Genomic DNA, 21,043 nt, shown 5'->3' with positions numbered 1-21,043 from the left:
TAGAGTTTAGTGGAAACGGAAATCAGGGAGACTTGAGCATCCAGTCACAGAGCCACTGCTTGCTTGCTGTGTGACCTTAAGAAGGTTAATGCCCTCTCTGAGTTTTAGTTTCTTCATCTCTGAATAATGGAGTATCACCTGCTTCATGGAATTATTGTGTGAAACAACAGAGGTCATACACACAGCACTTGGCATGTGGTAGGCTGTCCCAACACCGTTAGCTCTTAGCAACATCTTCCATTCTAGCCACCAACTACAAATCTTGCTTTCATAAACTGAGATCATGAGAGTAGATAGAATGCTAAGGAAAAATGCAAAGAATATACTGTCATATATAAAATTTGACCTAATTATGTAAATTTTCTATTTTCATAACCAACTAAGGAAAAAACAAGAAAAAATATATTCACATGTAAACTGTGATTATCTTTTAATTACACGATTCATGAGATTTTTATTTCCTTTGTCGTCTTGGTCTTTCAAAGGAGCATATATTAATTTAGAAAAATCTTGTTATCACTTTATCTTCATTTAAAATGCTTATTAAGGTGTATTATTTGTTAGAAGATCAGGATAAATAATAGATCTCACCATTAGATCCTTATTTAAAAATGTCCTTTATGGTAATAGAAATCCTTTGTTACTAGGCTCCTCTCTGCTATTCATAGCATTCTATTTCAGTGCTTTTCTAGGACTAAGAATTTTCTTAGTGAAGGAAATCTATATTTTCTACCAAACATATTGGTAAAGCAAATGATTTGAAAGGGTAAACAGAAACAAATAGGCAAGTAATTTAATTCAAATTATGCTCACCAGAAATATGTAAATAGTTGAGTTCAAGGTTTCTGGAACTTGAACTTCCTGTTTTAGTGTTTTGATTCACAACTTTATGATGATTGTTTAGTTATATCTGAGTTAAGCAAATATTCATGATTATTTTATTACACTATATATATAAGCATGTCACATTTACACCACTTTGAAATTGTATCTGGAAACGTCCCTGTAAGTGAGGTTATTAACCATATGAGAAAATTAGTCTCACTTACTTTTCCCAGTAATAAGTTTCTTTCTTTTTTATCGTTTTTTTTTTAAGATAGATTTATTTATTTATTTATTTATTTGACAGACAGAGATCACAAGTAAGCAGAGGCAGGCAGAGAGAGAGGAAGGGAAGCAGGCTCCCTGCTGAGCAGAGAGCCCGATGCAGGGCTCGATCCCAAGACCCTGGGATCATGACCTGAGCCTACCCCAGCGCCCCTCTTTTTTTTTTTTTTTTTTTTAACCACATTCACTTGCTTATTCTGTAGACTTTAGACTTTGCAGAAATAAATGAACAAAGACTTGGTACCACTGGGGACATTTCCCAAACATAATGATATTCCTTCTTTGAAGGAATTCAATAGGAGCTAAAAAATGTAAGCAGTGGTATCTTCCTTGGAATAGCTATATAGCCATATATACTTAACACTGTGATTAGCACAGCCTTAAAAATATATAAATCCTTGGAAGTTTGTCTTATTTTATGTTTACAACTTTTGCTTGTATTTTATGATAGGTGCATGTGCACATACAGGTACAAACCGCCTCCCCAACAATACACAATTATGTACTCATTGGGACAGCCAAGACTCTGCAGTGTATACTGCTTTCAGCAGAGCTTCCCGATGGCTTCCCTATTTTGCTTCTGTCTACTTTTCTTCAGGGAAACCACTTCTTTCTCAATAAAAGTATAGAAATAGAATATTTTTATCTAAGGCTCCAGTCTTGAAGTTTCAAGCCCTACTGTTTCAATCTCTCTAGGATGCAGAATTTAAATTAAAAAAAAAAAAAAAAAAGAGGCTCAGAACATGCCCTCTTTTCATGTAGCTTACTTCCTAGAAAAAGAATTTGCCATTAGAGGGTTTTAGACAAAGGGTGACATCGTGTTTTTAAATCTCTGTACCTTCTAGGTTAAAAGTATATTCTGAGGGGACAACGGAAGGGTAGAAGTAGGAAGACTGATTAGGAGGCTCAAAATAATTTGAATGAAAAATATTGTAAGATTATTTGAACTATAGGTTCACCCTTGAGTTATATTGTATTTACATTTTTGTGAGTTATTTCAATTTTTACATGGTTTTGTGGGATTTATTTACTCAAAATCTTTGTCATTTAGATAACATTTAGTTATTTAAGTCCTTTTTGCCCTTAAATATTTGGCTGTTTCCTTGTATGGCTGGTGTGTTAACTCATACCTATAAAGACTTTATAATATTTATTGTGTTTTAGTTGACCCTGAAAACTTGCTTATTGGTCGCCACTTCATTATTGTGCTTTCCACGGCTGCCTTTGCTCTGCCTTTGTCCTTGTATCGAGATATATCGAAGCTTGGAAAGGTAACTTACATCTTAAAAAGGCTCAGAAATGCACTTTGTTACCTGCACTGATTTTGTCAAACTTCTGTCTATGTGGCCAAGTTCTTAATTATAGTATTTGTCTTAGTTTCTTTCTTACCTTTCTTTCTAAGGTATATACTCTGATGTCAGACACCATACTTCCAATTTAGAAAATAAAAAGAACTATACTTACACCAAGTCTAATTTACTGAAAAAATGTTCTGTCATTTTTTATGGATAGTGGTTTAAACAATTTAAGTTAGACTAAGTATAAGAAGTAAGGATGAATCACTTCACTGGCTCAAAATTTTTTTGTACACTACGGTGTATTTTAAATATCAATATGTCATGGCTCAATTCATGAGAATTTGGTCAGTGTATACGAATCTTATTGCTAAAGAAAAATGATGATGCATTTCTAATGAAACCAACAAAATAATTCTTTAACTACCATAAGGTATCATTAGCCTTTATCCATCCATATTTTTATTTCCTTACTCTAAAGGAGTGTTTGTATTTTATGCAGAATATTATTGGCATTATATCTACATTATGCCAAGCATCCTGATGAGTTTTTTATTTTTTTTTTTAAAGATTTTTTATTTATTTGTCAGAGAGAGAGGGAGAGAGAGCAAGCACAGGCAGACAGAATGGCAGGCAGAGGCAGAGGGAGAAGCAGGCTCCCCGCCAAGCAAGGAGCCCGATGTGGGACTCGATCCCAGGACGCTGGGATCATGACCTGAGCCGAAGGCAGCTACTTAACCAACTGAGCCACCCAGGCGTCCCTGATGAGTTTTTTAAAAGGGCTCTTTATATATTTTTATGTTCTAATTTGAAAAGTTAAGTGAATTTTACTTTTCACTGTGATGTTTCATGTGTATCCACAGTTATGGATCCTTCCTTAAGGATCTTGTTATTGGTCCTATTACCCATGGTCCTTCCAGGTAAAGCTGAGAGTGAGAAGATACTCCAAAGTATTCTGACCACTCTACCTTTGTTCCCTAACAGACTTCCAGAAATAAACAAGAGTTCATCAAAAGCAGCTTTTTTGTGAATTATCTGAAATGCTCAACAATTTTCCATTTCCCATGTTGTAGGCATAAATGTTATCTTCTGAGAGCAGAAGGCCAGGCATTCATGAAAAGAAAGCTAATATTCTATCATATTACTAATACCTGAACATCTTTCCCTAAGTGTTCCTTAAAAGTGTCATCTTGGAATATTGAAGTAAATCTCCCAGTGAGTAAACCCAGAGCAGCTAGGAGCCCTGATCTGGAGTCAGGGTGCTTGCATTTGAATTCTTCTGCCGCATTCTGTGTGACCTTGGAAATGTTACTTAAAATCCCTTCCTCTGTAGATCAGAGGACTCATTACAGAACATTCCTTCTAGTTAAAAACCAACAACCCAGGAAACAAGGTTAATGATAACCAAATGAAATAAAAGCAAATTTACATTATGTTTTTCTAATTAGAGAAAGAAGTCAAAAATGTGCTCATTTATTAAAAACAATTAAGGGCAGAAACACGGATATAATCACAAGTGCACAGAACACATACACACAGACCAGTTTATATTTTAACCAGTTGAAATAGTGACAGAATAGAAAGGAAAAAGCAAAGACTTTAGAAACACAGACCAAAGGGCAAAATCAAATAGGAAAACTAGACTAAAAGAACTAGAGAACAGAAGGGAAAAAAGAGAGGCACCCCAAAAGTGTGTGTGAGTGGGTGTGTGTTGGGGGTGGCTGTGTGTCTTGATAGGGGGAGGATAAGGTAAAGACAAAAGCAGAAGAACCAAGTATAGATAGGAAAAAAGCACAAGTCAACACCAAAATAGGACTGAGGAAGAAAGAAACAACTTTCATTTGAATTTTATAAAGTAAAATCACCAGTTTTGTTTTGTATTCAGTAGGCCACTAAAAACATTTAAAGCCATGTTGCAAGATTAGTCATATATGATACTTGCCTCCCTATTTGGGGAAAAAAAATAATACCATTTTCAATAAAAAGTTACATGCCTGAGATTATCAACAACGGTCTATAAGAAAAAACTACTACAGGATTGTCTAAACAAAAGCTGTATATATGTTTACTCAAGTAAAAAGAGAAACATCTAATATTTTCAATACAATAATCTCTCTTCCAAACTGATAATGCCTTTACATTTTCTTTTGCAGATCTCTTTTCTTTCTACAGTTTTAACAACGCTGATTCTTGGAATTGTAATGGCAAGGGTAGTCTCATTGGGTCCATATATGTAAGTTTTGTTGCTATATTGGTTAGTCTTTACTGTATAGCCTTCACATAGATATTTATATGACATATGGTAAATGCTGAAGTATAAAGTAATTATGGTACCAGAAGCACCATTTATCTTTAGTATTTGACAAAATGAGAAAAGATAATTACATCTACACAGACAGGCATTTTCCATTTGGCCCCTCTATGGCTGATGAAATTAAACTGAGTTTACTTTGTATGTTAATGACCGGTCCTAAGAATTAGAATAAGGAAGAGATTTCGAATAGTGAGACATAGGAATGAAGTAGAGCACTTGGGAGGGAAAATGGTAAATGGCAGAAATTTTTATATCTATCCCAGAGAGGGATTTGTTCTTAACAGAGTTTCACCAATATAGGCTGAAATGAGAAGAATAAAGAATATAGTGGAAGTTTTCTCCATTAGAGGACATGTAATCACTTGGCAAACCACCCTTTATTCTCTACTGAGGTTATATTCTTTGATTATTTTGTGTTAAAATGCTTTTGTCATTTGTGAACTGATGGTGATAGCCTGTGAATGTTGCCTGTGAGGGGGAAAAGAAAAGGAAACCTGTTGAATAACTACCCGTGATAATGTGGTTCCCAAGGTAACTTCTTTTTCCTATTGATTAACTGTCATGCAAGATCACCTCATTTGCAACTTCATGTGCTTCTGTCTGGTTTCTTAGTCTACCAGGAAAGTTCCAAAAATTGTGCCTCAAATTTATTTGGAAGGAATTATGAAACATATAGTCTAATTGTAGTTGCTATAATCTTTACTTTGAAAAAAATACCTATTTTTTAAAGGATTGAAATAAAAGAGAAAAGCATAAATATCTATCGTGTTTATATTAATGTTTTCAAATAACTGAATCCTAGTTCATGGTTGTATTAGCTCAGGCTCCCAGAACAAAATACTATAGGGATCTTAAACAACAGAAATGTATTTTCTCATAGTCCTGGAGGCTGCCCGCATGGTCGGGTTTTGGTGAGAGGTTATCTTCCTAGTTGCAGAAAGCTGCCTTCCTACTGTATCTTATCAGGGCAGATGCCTAGAGAGACAGCAAGCTCTCTGGTATCTCTACTTAGAAGGACACTAATCCCATCAAGAATGCCCTGTCCTCAAGACCTCTTCTAAACCTAATTATCTCCCGGAAGTCCACATTTCCAGATACCAGCATAAAGGGGCTGGGGCTTCAATATATGAATTTTTGGAGGGGACACAATTCAGTCCTCTGCAATAGCATTTTTGAAATGCTCCCAGTTCCCTTCGCTGTGGCCATTTATTCTCTCATTTAGTGAATGCATACTGAATGCCCGTTGTGTCTAGCTATTTTGCTGCACGGTGAGAGAAAAAGAGCAGAGACAAAAGTCAGCACCTGTTGCACGTTGTTCATAATCAAGTAGAGAACATTTTAAAAACAAAAAAGAAGAAAAAAGAAACAGCAGTGCAGTAGAAGTGCAAAATAGAAGCATTAGGAGCAGGAGCAGCACCAAAGAAGAGAGTGCTTAAGAGTTTGTCTGGATCAGGAAGGGCTTCCTGGAGGAAAAAAAAAATAGGATATGGGTGTTTTGAAAGATGAATCTGAATTGTTTCAGATAGATAAAAGTGTAAAAGGCATTCCAGGCCCAGGAAAGATAAGCATAAAAGCCCAAAAGCTTATGTTAAATTCTATTGACATTTATTTAGTATTCCTGTAATGGTAATGTATTCATCTCTGATTTTCTGAAGCTGAATTTATGCCACAAAAAGCCAATAAGTATATTGAACAGAATACAATACAATAATTGTTGGTTAATGTTTTTAATTGTGTAAGACAGAACTTTTTTTTTTTTTAGATTTTATTTATTCATTTGACAGAGAGCAAGAGAGCACAAGTAGGGGAAGCTACAGAGGGAGAGGGAGAAGCAGGCTCCCCGCAGAGCAGAGAGCCCAGTGCATGGCTGGATCCCAGAACCCCGGGATCATGATGAACTGAAGGCAGATTCTTGACTGACTAAGCCACCCAGGCACCCCAAAACAGAACTTTTTTAATTGGAACTTTTATTATGAAAAGTGATTCTAGAGAATAAATTATTAGGTTATAATAAAAGGTCTTATAGGTCTTGGCAAATATAGTACTGTGAGGCAATATTGAGGAAAAAAACCCAAGTAGATAAAAGTTGGAGATAAATAAATTAATCATTAACTGAGCCCCAAGGGGGCAGTTTAAAACAATGATTTTTCAACTCTAACGTCACATTAGATTTATCTAAGTAGCTTTAAAAAATACTGATACCAGGGCCCACCTGCAGAGATTCTGAGGGACTTGGTCTAGGAACCAATTCATTATTGAGCAGCTGTGAGTTTGTGAACACGCATCTAGAACCTCTTGGTTTCAAGAGATTAAAATCATGAGTACACCTTTGAACTGACATATCATTTCTAAAAATAGACCATAGATTTTGTGTTATTTTAGGCACTGTTGTGCCATTATTTTTAAGGATTCATTCTCCACTTACTGTTTTTATACAACATGTGCTTGAGATACTATTATGAATACAAAGAAAAAATATCTCTGCTCTCAGTGGCTCACCGTTTAGTGGGGAAGAGAGGGAGCACAAATGACTGTCGTTTAGCCTAGCGTATCTTGATACAAAGGAAAGAGGAAGGAGAGGCTACGTCCTGTTGGTACTAAATGAATTGATTTTATGGCCAAAGAGCTGTTTATTTCTGTTGTAAACAAAATGTGGTCTGTATCTTCTAACCTTCTCTGAGCGGTGATATCAGACTTCATCTGAGCCTTTCAAATTTTTCTAATAACAGGGATTATTTACTTAACTCTTTCAATATTTAGATGTTAAAGGTGTGTGTGTGTGTGTGTGTGTGTGTGTGTGTGTGTGTGTGTGTGTGTGTTTAATGTGTGCTGCCTTTTATTTCTGTTTGAATACTACTGCAAACAACTTCTGTTTGTCCAGATTTACAATCAGGCTAATCAAATCCCATGTTCAAGGGTTGGCATAATAGCTAGTCCGGCAGGCTTCTTTCTGAAATATGACAGCCATGAATGCTTATAATCCATAAAACATGAGAAATTCAGTACTCCATGTGTGTTCTTCCTCATTTTTGGTTCAGAAGAATGATCAGAAAAGCTGTACTTTTTCACAGGGCTTTTTAAATAGTATTTGGAAAAGATCTTTAAACCCACTATCAGAAAAGAGGAAGGTCTGTAATGGCTACTGGTGTTGACCTTGTTACTATGGAAACATCTTTTTAGTAGTTGTGTTTTAAAAATAAAACACAATTCAATTTCCTTTTCTCTAACTCATAAGGCTATAAATTCTGCTTTTTGATATGATTTCAAATATCTTATAGTCCAATGACTTTCAGTTCTCTTTGGAAATACTGTTCATTTTTATTGTATTTTCTAACCTTTTGCTTTCTTAAAAACTGAGGTGGCAAGGCAATTTAATTGCTTTCTAGAAAGTGTGCTAGTATCAAAATGCAATGACAGTTCTTTCTTTTTTTCAAACTACAGTTGAGGGCTTATTGCTGTGAAAACCTTCATTCTGTGCCTCATTAGTATTCCATTCTTTACATTCAGAATGGAAATGATAGCATGCAGTCCAAATTTACAATTATTTTCGCTTCATCTAACATCTCTTTTACAGTATTTTAATCCTTAATGTGGTATTCCAAATATAATTCCAAAAAGTGTGTCCATACTTTCAGCAGGCATTTATGCACATAAAATGTGCCATCTCCAAGGATCTTGAGGCATATTAGTTTCTTTACCCCTTATCCATTCTAGCCATGAAATTCTACAGTTTGATGCTCTCATAAAGAGGATCTAGAGGGGATTAAAAAAAGGATCAGAAAAAAAATTGGTAAAGATAGGAGAATGGTGCATATTTGAAAAAGGAAATATTAGTTCTGTCATACACTACCCATTGATTTTTTATGATTAAATTATTGCCCTTTTTGTTATAAAAGACAGCAACCATAGAACCCTAACTGCTTAAAAAAGAAAATCTATTATCTCTCATAACTTTAAAGTTCATGAATATTCCTGTTATTAGATTTGGTTGCGTTTAAGAGTTTAATCAATGAAATCAAACATGGTTTCTTTTTTTTCACTTTTTGGCTTTGATTCCTGTTTTGTCGCCAGTTTCTGGAAGGTTCTCCCCTCATTGTGATGAGATGACAGTGGGACAAGCAGCCTTCATCCATCTATTCAAGTCCAAGTCCATAAAAAGACAATGAGCTTTCTCTTTTATATTATATCCAGCCTTACTTCCAGTTATAGTTCTGATTACCTCCAGTGAGGACCCATTATGATCCCAAACCCTAATATCATGGCCTATGCTGACTTGCTCAGGTTTATGCTTTATGCCTACCCTTGATGCTAAGGATATGGTCAGCCCCCCACCCCCTAAAGTACATGGACTGAGAGTAGAGGAAAAGGTGGTCCCAAAGTCAAGGCAATGATGCCAGGAGAAGAAGGAGTAGCCATCAGCATAGTACAAGCTATAGATGTCCACTTCAGCTGACAGGAGGTTATTGGTAACCTTTAGGAGTAGCAATCAAATGATACGGGTGGACATCAGGTTAGAGAGAATTAAGATGCAAGTGAATGATAGGGAAGCGAATTGGGCAAATACCTATCTCCTTTTGTTTTTTTAAGAGCATTAAGGAATGAAAATAACATGACAAAATAGTGGCTTGAGACAGTAAGGTCTCCAACAAATATTTTCTTTTTTTTTTTTAACCATGGTAGATATTGAACTTGTTACTTGTTATAAGTCAAGCCATAAGATGGAACCCATGTCCACCAGGAGATCTTGAAAAGTTGGAATTTATAATAAAGAGCAATCCTTAAAGAAGAATTGGGATGCTTCTTCTTCCTCTTGAAACAATAAGATCAAATATAGGGGCACCTGACTGGCTCAATAAGATCAAATATAGAGAGTAAAATATGGTTACATTTTGAAGACCAGTGAAGGGCATTTGAATGTACATGGCCAGTAGGCTCTGTTTTTTAGAGATGAGGTTTTTATCTTAGAGGGTGGTGGACAGAAGTATGTTCAGAACCTGAATATTTTAGTTGGTTATATTTGGAGGTTTCACCACAGGAAGTGAGAAGGGATCTACACAATGGAATAAAATAATCATACTATATGTTAAATTATCTTTATTCGTATTTTATGTGTATTCTTGTATATTTTATGTCTTTCAGACAATTGTAAGCTCCATGAGAACAAGGTCACATTTGCTTTTTCTGCATCATATATCCATTATTCAGCACAGTGCCTAACACAGAAGTAGAATTGCAGCAAAAAAATTGTCAAATAATCCCTTGAATAAACCAATGGGCCATTGAGCCTTCTGTTTTTGGTTGATTCAACCTGGAAATTAACTAACCATACTTTTGAAGTAATGAGACAATAAAGATTATCCTAGGATGATAAAAATTTCATGCAAAAGCATTCCCTGTCAAAAAAAATTTTCCTAACCCTACTTCCACGCTAGCAAAATCAGCTAACTCATTTGCTAAAATACCATTTGACTCCAAGCTTCAGCAACACTGTTAGAATTAGTGGTACATTTAACCAGACAGATTGCCTACATGAAGCAACAAATAGAACCATCGTTTGGCTTAAGTCTACAAGCAAATAGGAAAAAACAACTGCAAGATGATAATATTCTCAGAGAAGATTAGTCCAGTCACTATGCTAGTGGAGCTGGAGGAATAGTCTAGGCTACTCCATGCTAAAACTTATTCCACTCATCATCAATTATTTTTATTAATGGCTGCCATAGTGAGTTTTGCCACCTGTCTGTTATTTCCAGCAAGAAGTCAGACTGGTCTGTGATTTATAGATTCATAACCAAAGAGCAAAAATAGTATAATCTCTTGTTTCAGTCAACAAGCATTTATGAAATATCTAGCTGATGCCAGTCACTTATCTAGGTATTCAAGCTATGAAGATGAAGAAAACACAGTCCCTGACCTTAGATACCTATAGTTTATGGATGGGGAAGATAGACATTTGGAAGAGAATTTCAATATAATAATTCATGGACTTACGGGAAAGTGCCTTGGAAACAGAGAAAGGGCCCTTAGTCCAACCTGGGCAGGCCGGTAATATTTCAACATAAGCGAATATGTAATTTGCTGCTTGAAAAAATGTATGAGTGTTAGTTGGATCAAAAAGGAAAGTGGAGAGAGGTTGAAATCTATTGCTGGCAGAAGTGTGAGGCCCAGACATGTGATGTGTGTATTGGCAGAAGCAGTTCAAGGTTCGAACACTGGGAGGGACTTGGAGAGGAGGGATACTGCCATTGTTTGGAGAACTATCAAATGAAAATAAAGTGCTGCCCTTGAGAATTTTCTCAAAAACTCTATTTTGCTTACATTACTCCTCAAATATATATTTTATCACAGTTTTAATGACAGTCATATCTCCATGTTGCCTCATTTGAAAAACTACTGAAGATGGTACTTTCCTGATCCACTGACCCCCCATTCTCCAATCATCACCATCTCTGTAGCTTGTGTGTTTAAGAACTAACTGGACTGGTGATTCTGATCTGAAAGTTTGGCAAGACTGTGCAAAGAAATGATCGTAGACAGGTTGGCAGAGACCAACAGGAAGGAAAACTTCATGTGTGGTGCTAGGAAATTTGAATTTGTTCTTTAGCCGATGGGGCATTGTTTCTTCAGCAGGAGAGCAACTGGAGCAAGTCTCTATATCAATGGACTCATCTTACAGCAGAGGTGAGGATGGACTAGAAGTGCAAAGACTTGGAAGGAAGCTATCTATAGCAAGCATCCAGCAAAAGAAAACTGAACAGTATAAGCACAAGGCTGGTAGAAATGAAGAAGAAGAAGAAGAGAAAGGTGATGCCCAGGTGTCCAGCTTGAACAACCAGACTGTTAGATGGTCCAAAACTCACCATCAAAGGGAGAAAATGGGAGAGTCTGTTTAGGCAATTAGCATTTGCTTACTGGGTCAGTCACCTTTTTTAGGATCCGGGGTTATGAAGACCAATATAACACAGTCCCTGTCTGTGGATCTCTTATAACTCATTGGGGGTGAGGTAGGGCAGATAAACACATAAAAGGTAACCTCAAAAAACTGTTTAATAGAATTAAGAGCATGGTGCTATAGAAACATAGAGGAAGGACCCTAGCTTCTTTTAACAACTCCTAGTTGCTAACTAGGAGAGGAAGCAGGTCTGGGAGGATAAATGTTTAATGTTTTAATATCTTAATTTTGAATAACTCTTGGAATGGGGAAGAAAACAAAGGAGAAGTCATTCAGTGTTTTGGAAATGCAAGTTGAGTTTAGGGAGAGTCTGGAAGATTGTACAGGAACAATGTGTAAGGTGAAGAATGGTGTAACCCAAGGAGAACCCACTAAAAAATAATTATCTGGAACTCACATCTGAAATTCACATTGTATTTTAATTTAATAACATTTTGTGATAAACATACTAGAGAACCAAAAACAACTCATAATTCTAACAAATTTTCATCCCATTAAAAAGTGAAGTGTGCCCCCTCACATCCATTCTCTGCCTTTTAACCCCAACTCACAGAAACAGTTAACACCAACTTTTAAATAGTTCACAGTGGAATTGGAGCCAATAGTGGGAAAAAAGGAAAAAGTAGATAACAGAATAAGAATTAAAAGTGATTAGTGTTCCAGATGGAAAACAGGAAGTATTTGTCGTGTTTATGGTGCCAAGTTGTGCAAACTTTTTGTAGGATTCATATAAAAAAACAAAATTACATTTTGCCCCCCAAAAATCAGCATAATGTTTTATGTAAATTTTAATTCAAGATTAGCTTTACATAAAATTTGTTTTTTTAAAAAAAGAATCAGCTTTGACGTTTCGAGTGATTCCCAAGAAGAACTTTCTTGAACAGCTTTATATGTTCACATAAACCACGATTGTTTATAGAAGAGAATCAGAAGAAACCGAGCTGGAAACAGAGGTGGCAGAGAGCTGTCAGCTGATGCCCCAGCTGGGGAAATGGACAGACCTACATGTGTCATTAATAGCTTGTGTATAATTCCTGGTGTGACAGGAAATGGGAGCCTTTGTGTACCAGCCAGACTACTTAACTCCTGGATGTGTATGGTTGAAGAGGTTACTATGTAAGTCTCTCTCAGCAAAAATGTAGGCTCTGCTGAGATTATATGATCCAGGAGGTGCCTACGTGTAGCCCCAAAGAGTCTGTGCAGGTACTACACAGAAGTGGATGTTTGATCCTCCTGATCAGAGGTCTGACGTTCTAGGGATCAGAAGCAATCCCCTTGAAGCTTGTTTTCATAAGGATGTGAAGACTGGAGATATATTTGATGGGACCTGTTTTCTGCTGTTTTGCCTTATTACTACTCAGCTGTTGTGGAGATAAGGTGGAGTTTGCCTTTCAATATAGGATGAAATGTGAATCCAAGAATCCAAACTAAAATAATTTTGCAAAGTAAATTTATCTCCCCTAAATCTCCCCACTCCCATCCACCTCCACACCCACAAAAGGTTTCTGAAAAGAATATAACTAAGCATCTGACTGGATTTTTTAGAGTAAGGGAAGCAGTCATTCTTTTGAAAGTAATTTACCATACAAAGATGCAAAGCACTATAAGCCAATCTCTATTTTTGTTAATAGTAAAATACATTAAAACACTTGAAGCATTGTGCCTTAAATGATTTAAATCTTATAGTAAACCTCTGTTATGTGATCTATTTGAAATTTTGTAAGACATTTTATAGGATCCTACTTCTTCCTGGTAGTGCTTTATTTGGATTTATTTTTTCCCAAAAGAATACATTCACATATTTTTATAAAATCAAATATTATAAATGACTTTTAATGAAATAGAGACTCCTCATACCAAATCCTTTTCTATTTCAAGTGTGTCTTTTGACATTTACATCTTCACTTCTGCATAATGTGCTTGTTAACTGTTACTTCTGGATTCTCATGCTTTTCTTATATAGTAGATGAAGATTTCTCTCTCCTAAATTATCTTACTTTTTAAAAATGAAACAAGATGAAACCAGAGAGGGAGACAAGCCATAAGAGACTCTTAATCTTAGGAAACAAACTGATTGCTAGAGGGGAGGTGGGTGGGGGGATGGGGTAACTGAGTGATGGACATTGAGGATGGTATGTGTTGTAGTGGGCAGTGAGTATTCTATAAGACTGATGAATCACAGACCCGTACCCAGGATGCAAGTAATACATTGTATGTTAGTTAATTGAATTTAAATTAAAAAAAAAAACTAAAATAACTAACTAAATAAATAATATGGAACATTTAAAAAAAGAAATATATCCAAAGAAAAGATGAGTACAGAATGACAGAATGTCCACAGCTGTGGCCAACTAATCTTAATTCCTTTTTGTGTACCAAAAAAAAAAAGATAAAAAAAATTTATCTTTCCTTTTGACCATACCCTAATATGTGGAGATAAATACTATATTCAAAAGTAGTTATATTTCTCTTTTGGAACAATTTTTTTCTCCTAGAATGAATACTTGCTTTTGATTGTAGTGTTTTGTTTTGTTTTTAAGATTTTATCTTTGTATTTGAGACAGAGAGAGAGAGGAGAGAACACAAGCAGGGGGAGCAGCAGAGGGAGAGGGAGAAGCAAGACCTTGGGATCATGACCTGAGCTGAAGGCAGATACTTAACCAACTGAGCCACCCAGGTGCCCCTTTGATTCTGTTTTTAACCATGTTTACCTGGATGTCCAGTTTAGCTTTTTCTTTTCTTTTTTTTTTTTTCAAACACTTTGAGTTTTTTGTTTTGTTTTGTTTTGTTTTTTGTTTTTGTTGTTTTTTTTTTTAAAGATTTTATTTATTTATTTGACAGAGAGAGATCACAAGTAGACGGAGAGGAAGGCAGAGAGAGAGAGAGAGAGAGAGAGGGAAGCAGGCTTCTCGCTGAGCAGAGAGCCCGATGTGGGACTTGATCCCAGGACCCTGAGATCATGACCTGAGCCGAAGGCAGCGGCTTAACCCACTGAGCCACCCAGGCGCCCCAAACACTTTGAGTTTTTTTTGAAGCAGTTTTAGGTCCACAGCAAATTTAAGAGGAAGGCACAGAGATTTTCTATATACTCACTATCCACACACATGTATAGCCTCCCCCTTATCCAGATCACCCCCCACTCAAAGTGGTACATTGGTTGCAATTGATGGACCCAGATTAGTATATAATCATCAAGGTCTATAATTTATAACAGAGTTCACTTTTGTGTTGTACATTCTGTGGGTTTATACTAATGTATAATGTCATGTAGCCATCATTATATTATCAAGCAGACTATTTTCTTTACTGCCCTAAAAATCCTCTGTGCTCTGTCTATCCACACCCTTTTCCCAACCTCCAACCCTAAGCAACTACTGATCTATTTTCTGTCCCCATGGTTTTGCCTTTCCAGAATAAAATATAGTTGGAATCATACAGTGTGCGTGTAGCCTTTTCAGAGTGGCTTCTTTCAATTAGCAATATGCATTTAAGATTTCTTCATGTCTTTTCATGGCTTAAAAGTACTTTTTTTTTTAGCACCAAATAATATTCCTTTGATTGGATGTACCACAGTCTCTCTACTCACCTACTGAAGAACATCTTGGTTGCTTCCAAGATGGGGCCACTGTGAATAAAGCTGCTATAAACATCATGTGCAGGTTTTTGCCTGAACAGAAATTTTCAAATTATTTGGTAAATAACAAGTAATGCAAGTGCTGGATTGTATGGTTAGAGGGTGTTAGTTTTTTAAGAAGCCAACCAAACTGTCTTCCAAAGTGGCTGTATGATTTTGCATTCACTCCAGTAATGAATGAGTCTCTTTTACTCCACGTCATGATCAGCATTTGGTGGTGTTAGTGTTCTGGATTCTGATAAGTACATAGTGGTATCACATTATTGTTTTAATTTGCATTTCCTTGATGACATATGATATGGTGCATCTTTTCATACACTTATTTACCTCCTGTATATATTCTTTGGTGAGGTGTCTGTTAAGATCTGTGGCCCATTTTTATGTGGACTGTTTGTGTTCTTATTGTTGAGTTTTAAGTGTTCCTTGTACATTTTAGATAAGAGTATTTCATGAGATGTGTCTTTTGCAAATATTTTCTCCTAGTTTAGCTTTTGATTTTGATCATTTTTGTTATTCCTTCCCCAAATGCTCAAACATGTAAGGTAATCTACAGATGTTATTATTTCTCCTGGAGACCTCCCTCCCAAAGCCTTCCACCTCCTTGTTCCTTTCTGAATGGATTGATTTCCATTTCCTGCCCCAATGTCATTCTAGGCTTCCTTTTACCTCTTTTTTGTGTTAGATGCCTTATCCCTGGATCTCATGTCTTTAATTTTTCTTTATTTTCTCCATTTTCCCCAGCATCTGACATAGCTTTTTGTTGTCTGTGAGTCTTGCACACACGAGAGTTTCAGCTTTTTCATCATGAGCTCCCTCTATGTGCTGGTTACTTCTTCCATTCTCTGCAGTTACCATTTAAGCATCTGCTTTCCTGTTCCCAAAGGTCTTTTCCACTGATGGCTCTTTTCCACTATCCCCTCCCCCATGGATGTATCTCCACTTTAAATTCCTTTAATATCATTTTAGTAAGGTCTGAGGAGGTAAAGATAGTAAATGTATGTGACCCATCCACCATGTTCTTTAGATGTCCAAGTTTAACTTTTGATGGATTAATTTGCCTGAGGATTTAAGTAAAAATTCATACATTTTTTTGAAAATATGTTCTTCTCCTTAGAGAAGTTATTATTATTATTATTATTATTATTATTATTATTATTTATTTGTGTGTGTGTGTGGAGCTTGCAACTATGACATGATGGAAGTAGACCTACTATACATGTACCCCGGTGGAGGACAATTAGAAAATTCTGTCTCAAAATTTATCCAATTACTGGATTATGCAATCCCCTTCTCTAGTTCTTAGTTTACAGCTGCTATTATGCTATTACTGGATTGAGAGATTAGGAAAGAAAAGAAAAAACAACTACCATCTGTATTGGCACTTGATTTAAAACTTGATGAAGAGATAGCTATGAAAAACAATGACTAACCTAAGACTTTATCTTTTTTTGCTGGGTATTTCTTTATTCAGCACCCAAAATGGGGAATTGATTATTTCTGCCTGTCCTTTATGCATTCAGCAAAAGTTTCTTTGTCTTCTATATGGCAAAAATCATGAGAAAATATTTCCTATTGCTTCCAAAGACTATTAAATACACATATGCACGCACACATGCATGCCTCAAGATTTTATATGTGTTTGGCTATTTCACCTTATTAAAGCAAAATACAGAACTTGCAAGTAATTGATGAAAGTGAAACTCTTGAGTTTTCTGATGAGGTTGGTAGCCTCTGGCTATCTCTAAGAAGGTAGTGCTAAGTGTTTAAGAAATGAAATTAAATGTCACTATACTTATATTTTATCAATGCCAATGATAAAATATATTCTTTCATAATTTTCTCTGTGGTAAAATACAAAAAGAACTTTTATCTTAGCAATATTGACAGAATAAAACCTTTTCTATAATTTAAAATTGATATAACAAAAAATAATAAGAACCCTTGATTTGTGTATGTGATCCTGCTTGCGTGTATGTATAGATAGAAGCTTTAAAATGTAAAATTTTATGTAAAATTTTACGTAAAAATGCAATTTTAAACTTTTTTTCTTTTAAGTGATTAGTCTAAGATATTATCTGGTGGTTAAATAATCTGGCAAGATGTCAAATATCTTCAGGTTTAATGAGTGCCCTCTTTTACTGAAACATTTAATTATCTTCCCTTGGTGGTAGTCTCCACACCACCTAGCAGATCTTACCAACACAGAGCTATAGTTCTGGGGAGACTGAGGGCTGAGCTAAGGTATAAGCCCTGGAATGAGGTGAGCAGCTCCCCGTACCCTGAGATTGTCAAAAATGGCTTTATGAGGCTGGAGTTTGCACCAATTCAACAGACCCACTTGTGCAGAAAATTGGTCTGTTGGACAGAATACTGAATATTTACTGTGAATATCCAAAGAATAAATGAATCATTTCATCTTTTTCATTATTATCAACCAAATGATTGCCCATTTGGTAGCATGTCTGTCTATTTTCAAGATTAATCATTCATTTATTTTAAGCAAAACAGCTCATCTTCCTCAAGGTCCCTTCATTCTCCAAAGGAATATAAATACCATGAGGAAGTTTGCATTTTGTGTACTTGCAGGTACTTACAGCTAGACTAAGACATGTATTGTTACTTTAATGATAACATAAGGAAAGGGATAAAGAGTAGAAGGAGGTCTCCTCCAACATTGATTGTCCACTATATAATACACTCATTCATTTTCTCATTTAACCTTATGTCAGATATGTAAATAGAATGAATAATATTGTCTCTATTTAACAGAGAAAACTGAGACCAGTGTCATTAAGTAAGCTGCCCCAACGTACTCTGCTAGTATAGAATAATGCCAAGATTTAAATCCAAGTCTGTCTGACCTCAAAGCCTGGTTTTTTTGTATGTTTGTTTTTGTTTGTTTTTTCCATTACAGCTTTCTGTTTCCCATTTGGTTTTTCTTAGTTGTGAGAAAGGTTGTCCTTCACAGAGGAAATTAAGTTCATTATTATTTTCATTGTCCTTTACCAATATTAACCACAGTTTGTCTGTTGTCAGCAAATAATCACAGTAAATAAAAGAAGCAGGTAGAAACCACGTAGAGGTAAAAAGCTAGTCCATTCATCAACAGGTAACATTAACACTTGCTGAAGAGATGCTATTGACCTCAGTAGACTAATTTCAGAGCTATTGGCTTCCATTGCAAACTCTAGACACACACCAGTGAATGCAGTTGGTTTCAGTTCCTCAGGGAAATAAACTTCAACAGTAGCAGTAGAAGAATCTAAAACAAAGACGAATTGGAGATTAGTTCTTATTTGGGGATTTTTTCAGAAGAAAACTTGCCTCGCTTTCTACAAAATAAATACTCCAAAAGAGTTGTATGTTAATTAGTATGTTTGAATTTGAATGATCATTTGAAAGCCATTCCCTGTTTATGGATAATTTAATGTGAATTATACTTTAAGTTTTAAAAAAGCACTCATCCTATAATCTGATTTTTTAATACAAATTAAGTTTCATTTATTTGATTCATATTTTATAGTATTTCAGTTATGACTATTATGTACTATGTCTTTTCTGCCAGGTCTCTATTCATAATAACAATTTCAGTTTGTTTCTCCCAGTTTGTTGGGGTTTTTGTTGTTGTTATTGTTGTTTTGCTTTTTTTTTAAATTTTGAAGATGCTCTGATATCCATGGTTCTTTATAAGTTAACAAAGTATTTTTTCTGTTTATTGTTATACTCAACTCCTCCATTCTTCTACTTGCCTTCAGAAAATTCAAGTGGTAAACAGTACTGAAATATATAGCATAAGCTACACTATAGGAAAAAAGGTTTTTTAAGCTTTTATTAATTTATTTGACAGAGTGAGAGAGCACAACAGTGGCGGGGGAGGGACAGAGGGAGAGGGAGAAACAGGCCCCCCACTGAACAGGGAGCCCACCAAATGGGGCTTGGTCCCAGGATCCCAGGATCATGACCTGAGCCAACTGAACCACCCACGTACCTCTACGCAATAGGAAAAAATTAAACCTGTTTAGGTAATTTCTTTAATTCTTTCAGACGATTAGAAAATAATTAGGTTTCCCAGGGTGACTGGGAGGCTCAGTCAGTTAAGTGGCTGCCTTTGGCCCAGGTCATGATCCAGGGGTCCTGGTATTGAGCCCCTGCTTGGTAGGGGACCTGTTTCTCCTCTCCCTCTCCCTCTTACCCTCCCCTCCCATTCATGTTCTCTCTTTCGCTCACTCTTTCTCTGTCAAATAAATAAATAAAATTTAGAAAAAAAAGAATTAGGTTTCTCAACAAAAGTTATCCATATGATTCCTTCTAGCTCTGTATTGCCCAATATAGTAGTAACTAGTCACATGTGATTCTTTAAATTACATAAAATTAAGTAAAATTAAAAATGAATTCCTTAGAGGTGCCTGAGTGGCTCAGTCAGTTAAGCATCTGCCTTCGGCTCAGGTCATGATCTCAGAGTCCTTGAATCCAGCCCCACATCCAGCTTCCTTCTCCGCAGGAAGTCTGCTTCCTTCTCTCTCTCTTTTTCTCTTCCCCTTCCTTTGCCCCTCCCCACTGCTCATTCTCTCTCTCTCTCAAATAAATAAATAAAATCTTAAAAAAAAAATTAATTCCTCAGTCACACTAGCCATCATTTCAAAGGCACGGCTCAAGAGCCACATGTGGTTAATAGTAACCATATGGGATGGCAAAGGTATAGAATATTTCCATCATCACAGAAAGCACTATTATACGGTGCTATTCTAGATTATGATACAGAATATACTCCAAGATAGTTGATTTCTTTCTTTTGTCTTTTTTTCTGCAGTAGCCTCAGTGATTTATAACAGTGATTGCTACATTGGTAGTGGTCAACAAATATTTGTTGAATATTGAATGAATTGAACAAGAGATTGGAAAGCAGGAGGAATGTAGTATCCGTAGAGTATTTATGGAAATTTAAGGCTAAAAATTAGGTTCAGATCCAGAAAGGTTTTATGTAGAAAATATTGTATAATCCTATAAAGTTCAGGAAGCGGAAATTGGGCTAGGTCTTTTTGAAATAATTTTCTATATTTACTTCATTATTTATCAGTAATAGACTATCATATTTAAAAGTCAATCCATTTCTCTGTCTCTAGAGGTAATTATTATTCTTAAATTGGTTTAAATCATTTCTGTTTATGCTCTTGTACTATGCATTTATGTATTGACAACAATATCTAGTATTGATTAGTATGTTTGTGAAAAATACATAAATAAACACTCTGGCAAAAAAAATGCACATTCTCTTCTATAACTCATCATTTTTCCTTTAGTATTGTATGCCATATATTTCCATTTTGATACAGTTAGCACTGAGTGACTTTTTAACTGCACATAAGACACAATTTTATGATTATATCATGTTTTACTTATGGGTTGATTTATCAATTCTTTGCTTAAAGTTGAGGTAGTTTCCAAAGTTTGGCTAATATAAACAATGCACTAGTGAACATGCTTATCCATATCTTTGTGTGCACACATGTGCTTTCCTAGCCTAGAATATATATGTAGAATCGTAATTGTTTGCTTGCAAGCTTCGAGTACCTTCAGCTTTACTAGATACTATCAAACTCTTCTCCTGAGTGTTTTATAATTTATAGTTCCCTCCATAATAATTGCAAGTTGTCCTTTCCCAGGAATTTATCAACTTTGCTATTGTTGAATTAACTGTGAAATGTCTTTATGGATTTCATTTGAGTTTCCCTGATTATAAA

General features: G+C 35.6%; 1 protein-coding gene across 4 annotated transcripts in view; it reads left to right on the top strand.

Moving 5' to 3' along the window:
• The window catches only part of SLC38A11 (solute carrier family 38 member 11), a 52,149-nt gene that overhangs the window by 11,365 nt on the left and 19,741 nt on the right, over window positions 1-21,043 (top strand). For all 4 annotated transcript variants that reach the window (XM_047721450.1, XM_047721449.1, XM_047721447.1 and 1 more), the window contains exons 6-7: window positions 2,272-2,378; window positions 4,556-4,635. In XM_047721450.1, the coding sequence (XP_047577406.1) occupies window positions 2,272-2,378; window positions 4,556-4,635 (187 nt within the window). The remainder of the gene's footprint in view (window positions 1-2,271; window positions 2,379-4,555; window positions 4,636-21,043) is intronic.

This window comes from Lutra lutra, chromosome 3, assembly GCF_902655055.1.
Source record: "Lutra lutra chromosome 3, mLutLut1.2, whole genome shotgun sequence".
NCBI classification, from domain to species: domain Eukaryota; kingdom Metazoa; phylum Chordata; class Mammalia; order Carnivora; family Mustelidae; genus Lutra; species Lutra lutra.
Note: the sequence above shows the minus strand (reverse complement) of the source record. Positions and strands in the feature narration are given on the sequence as shown.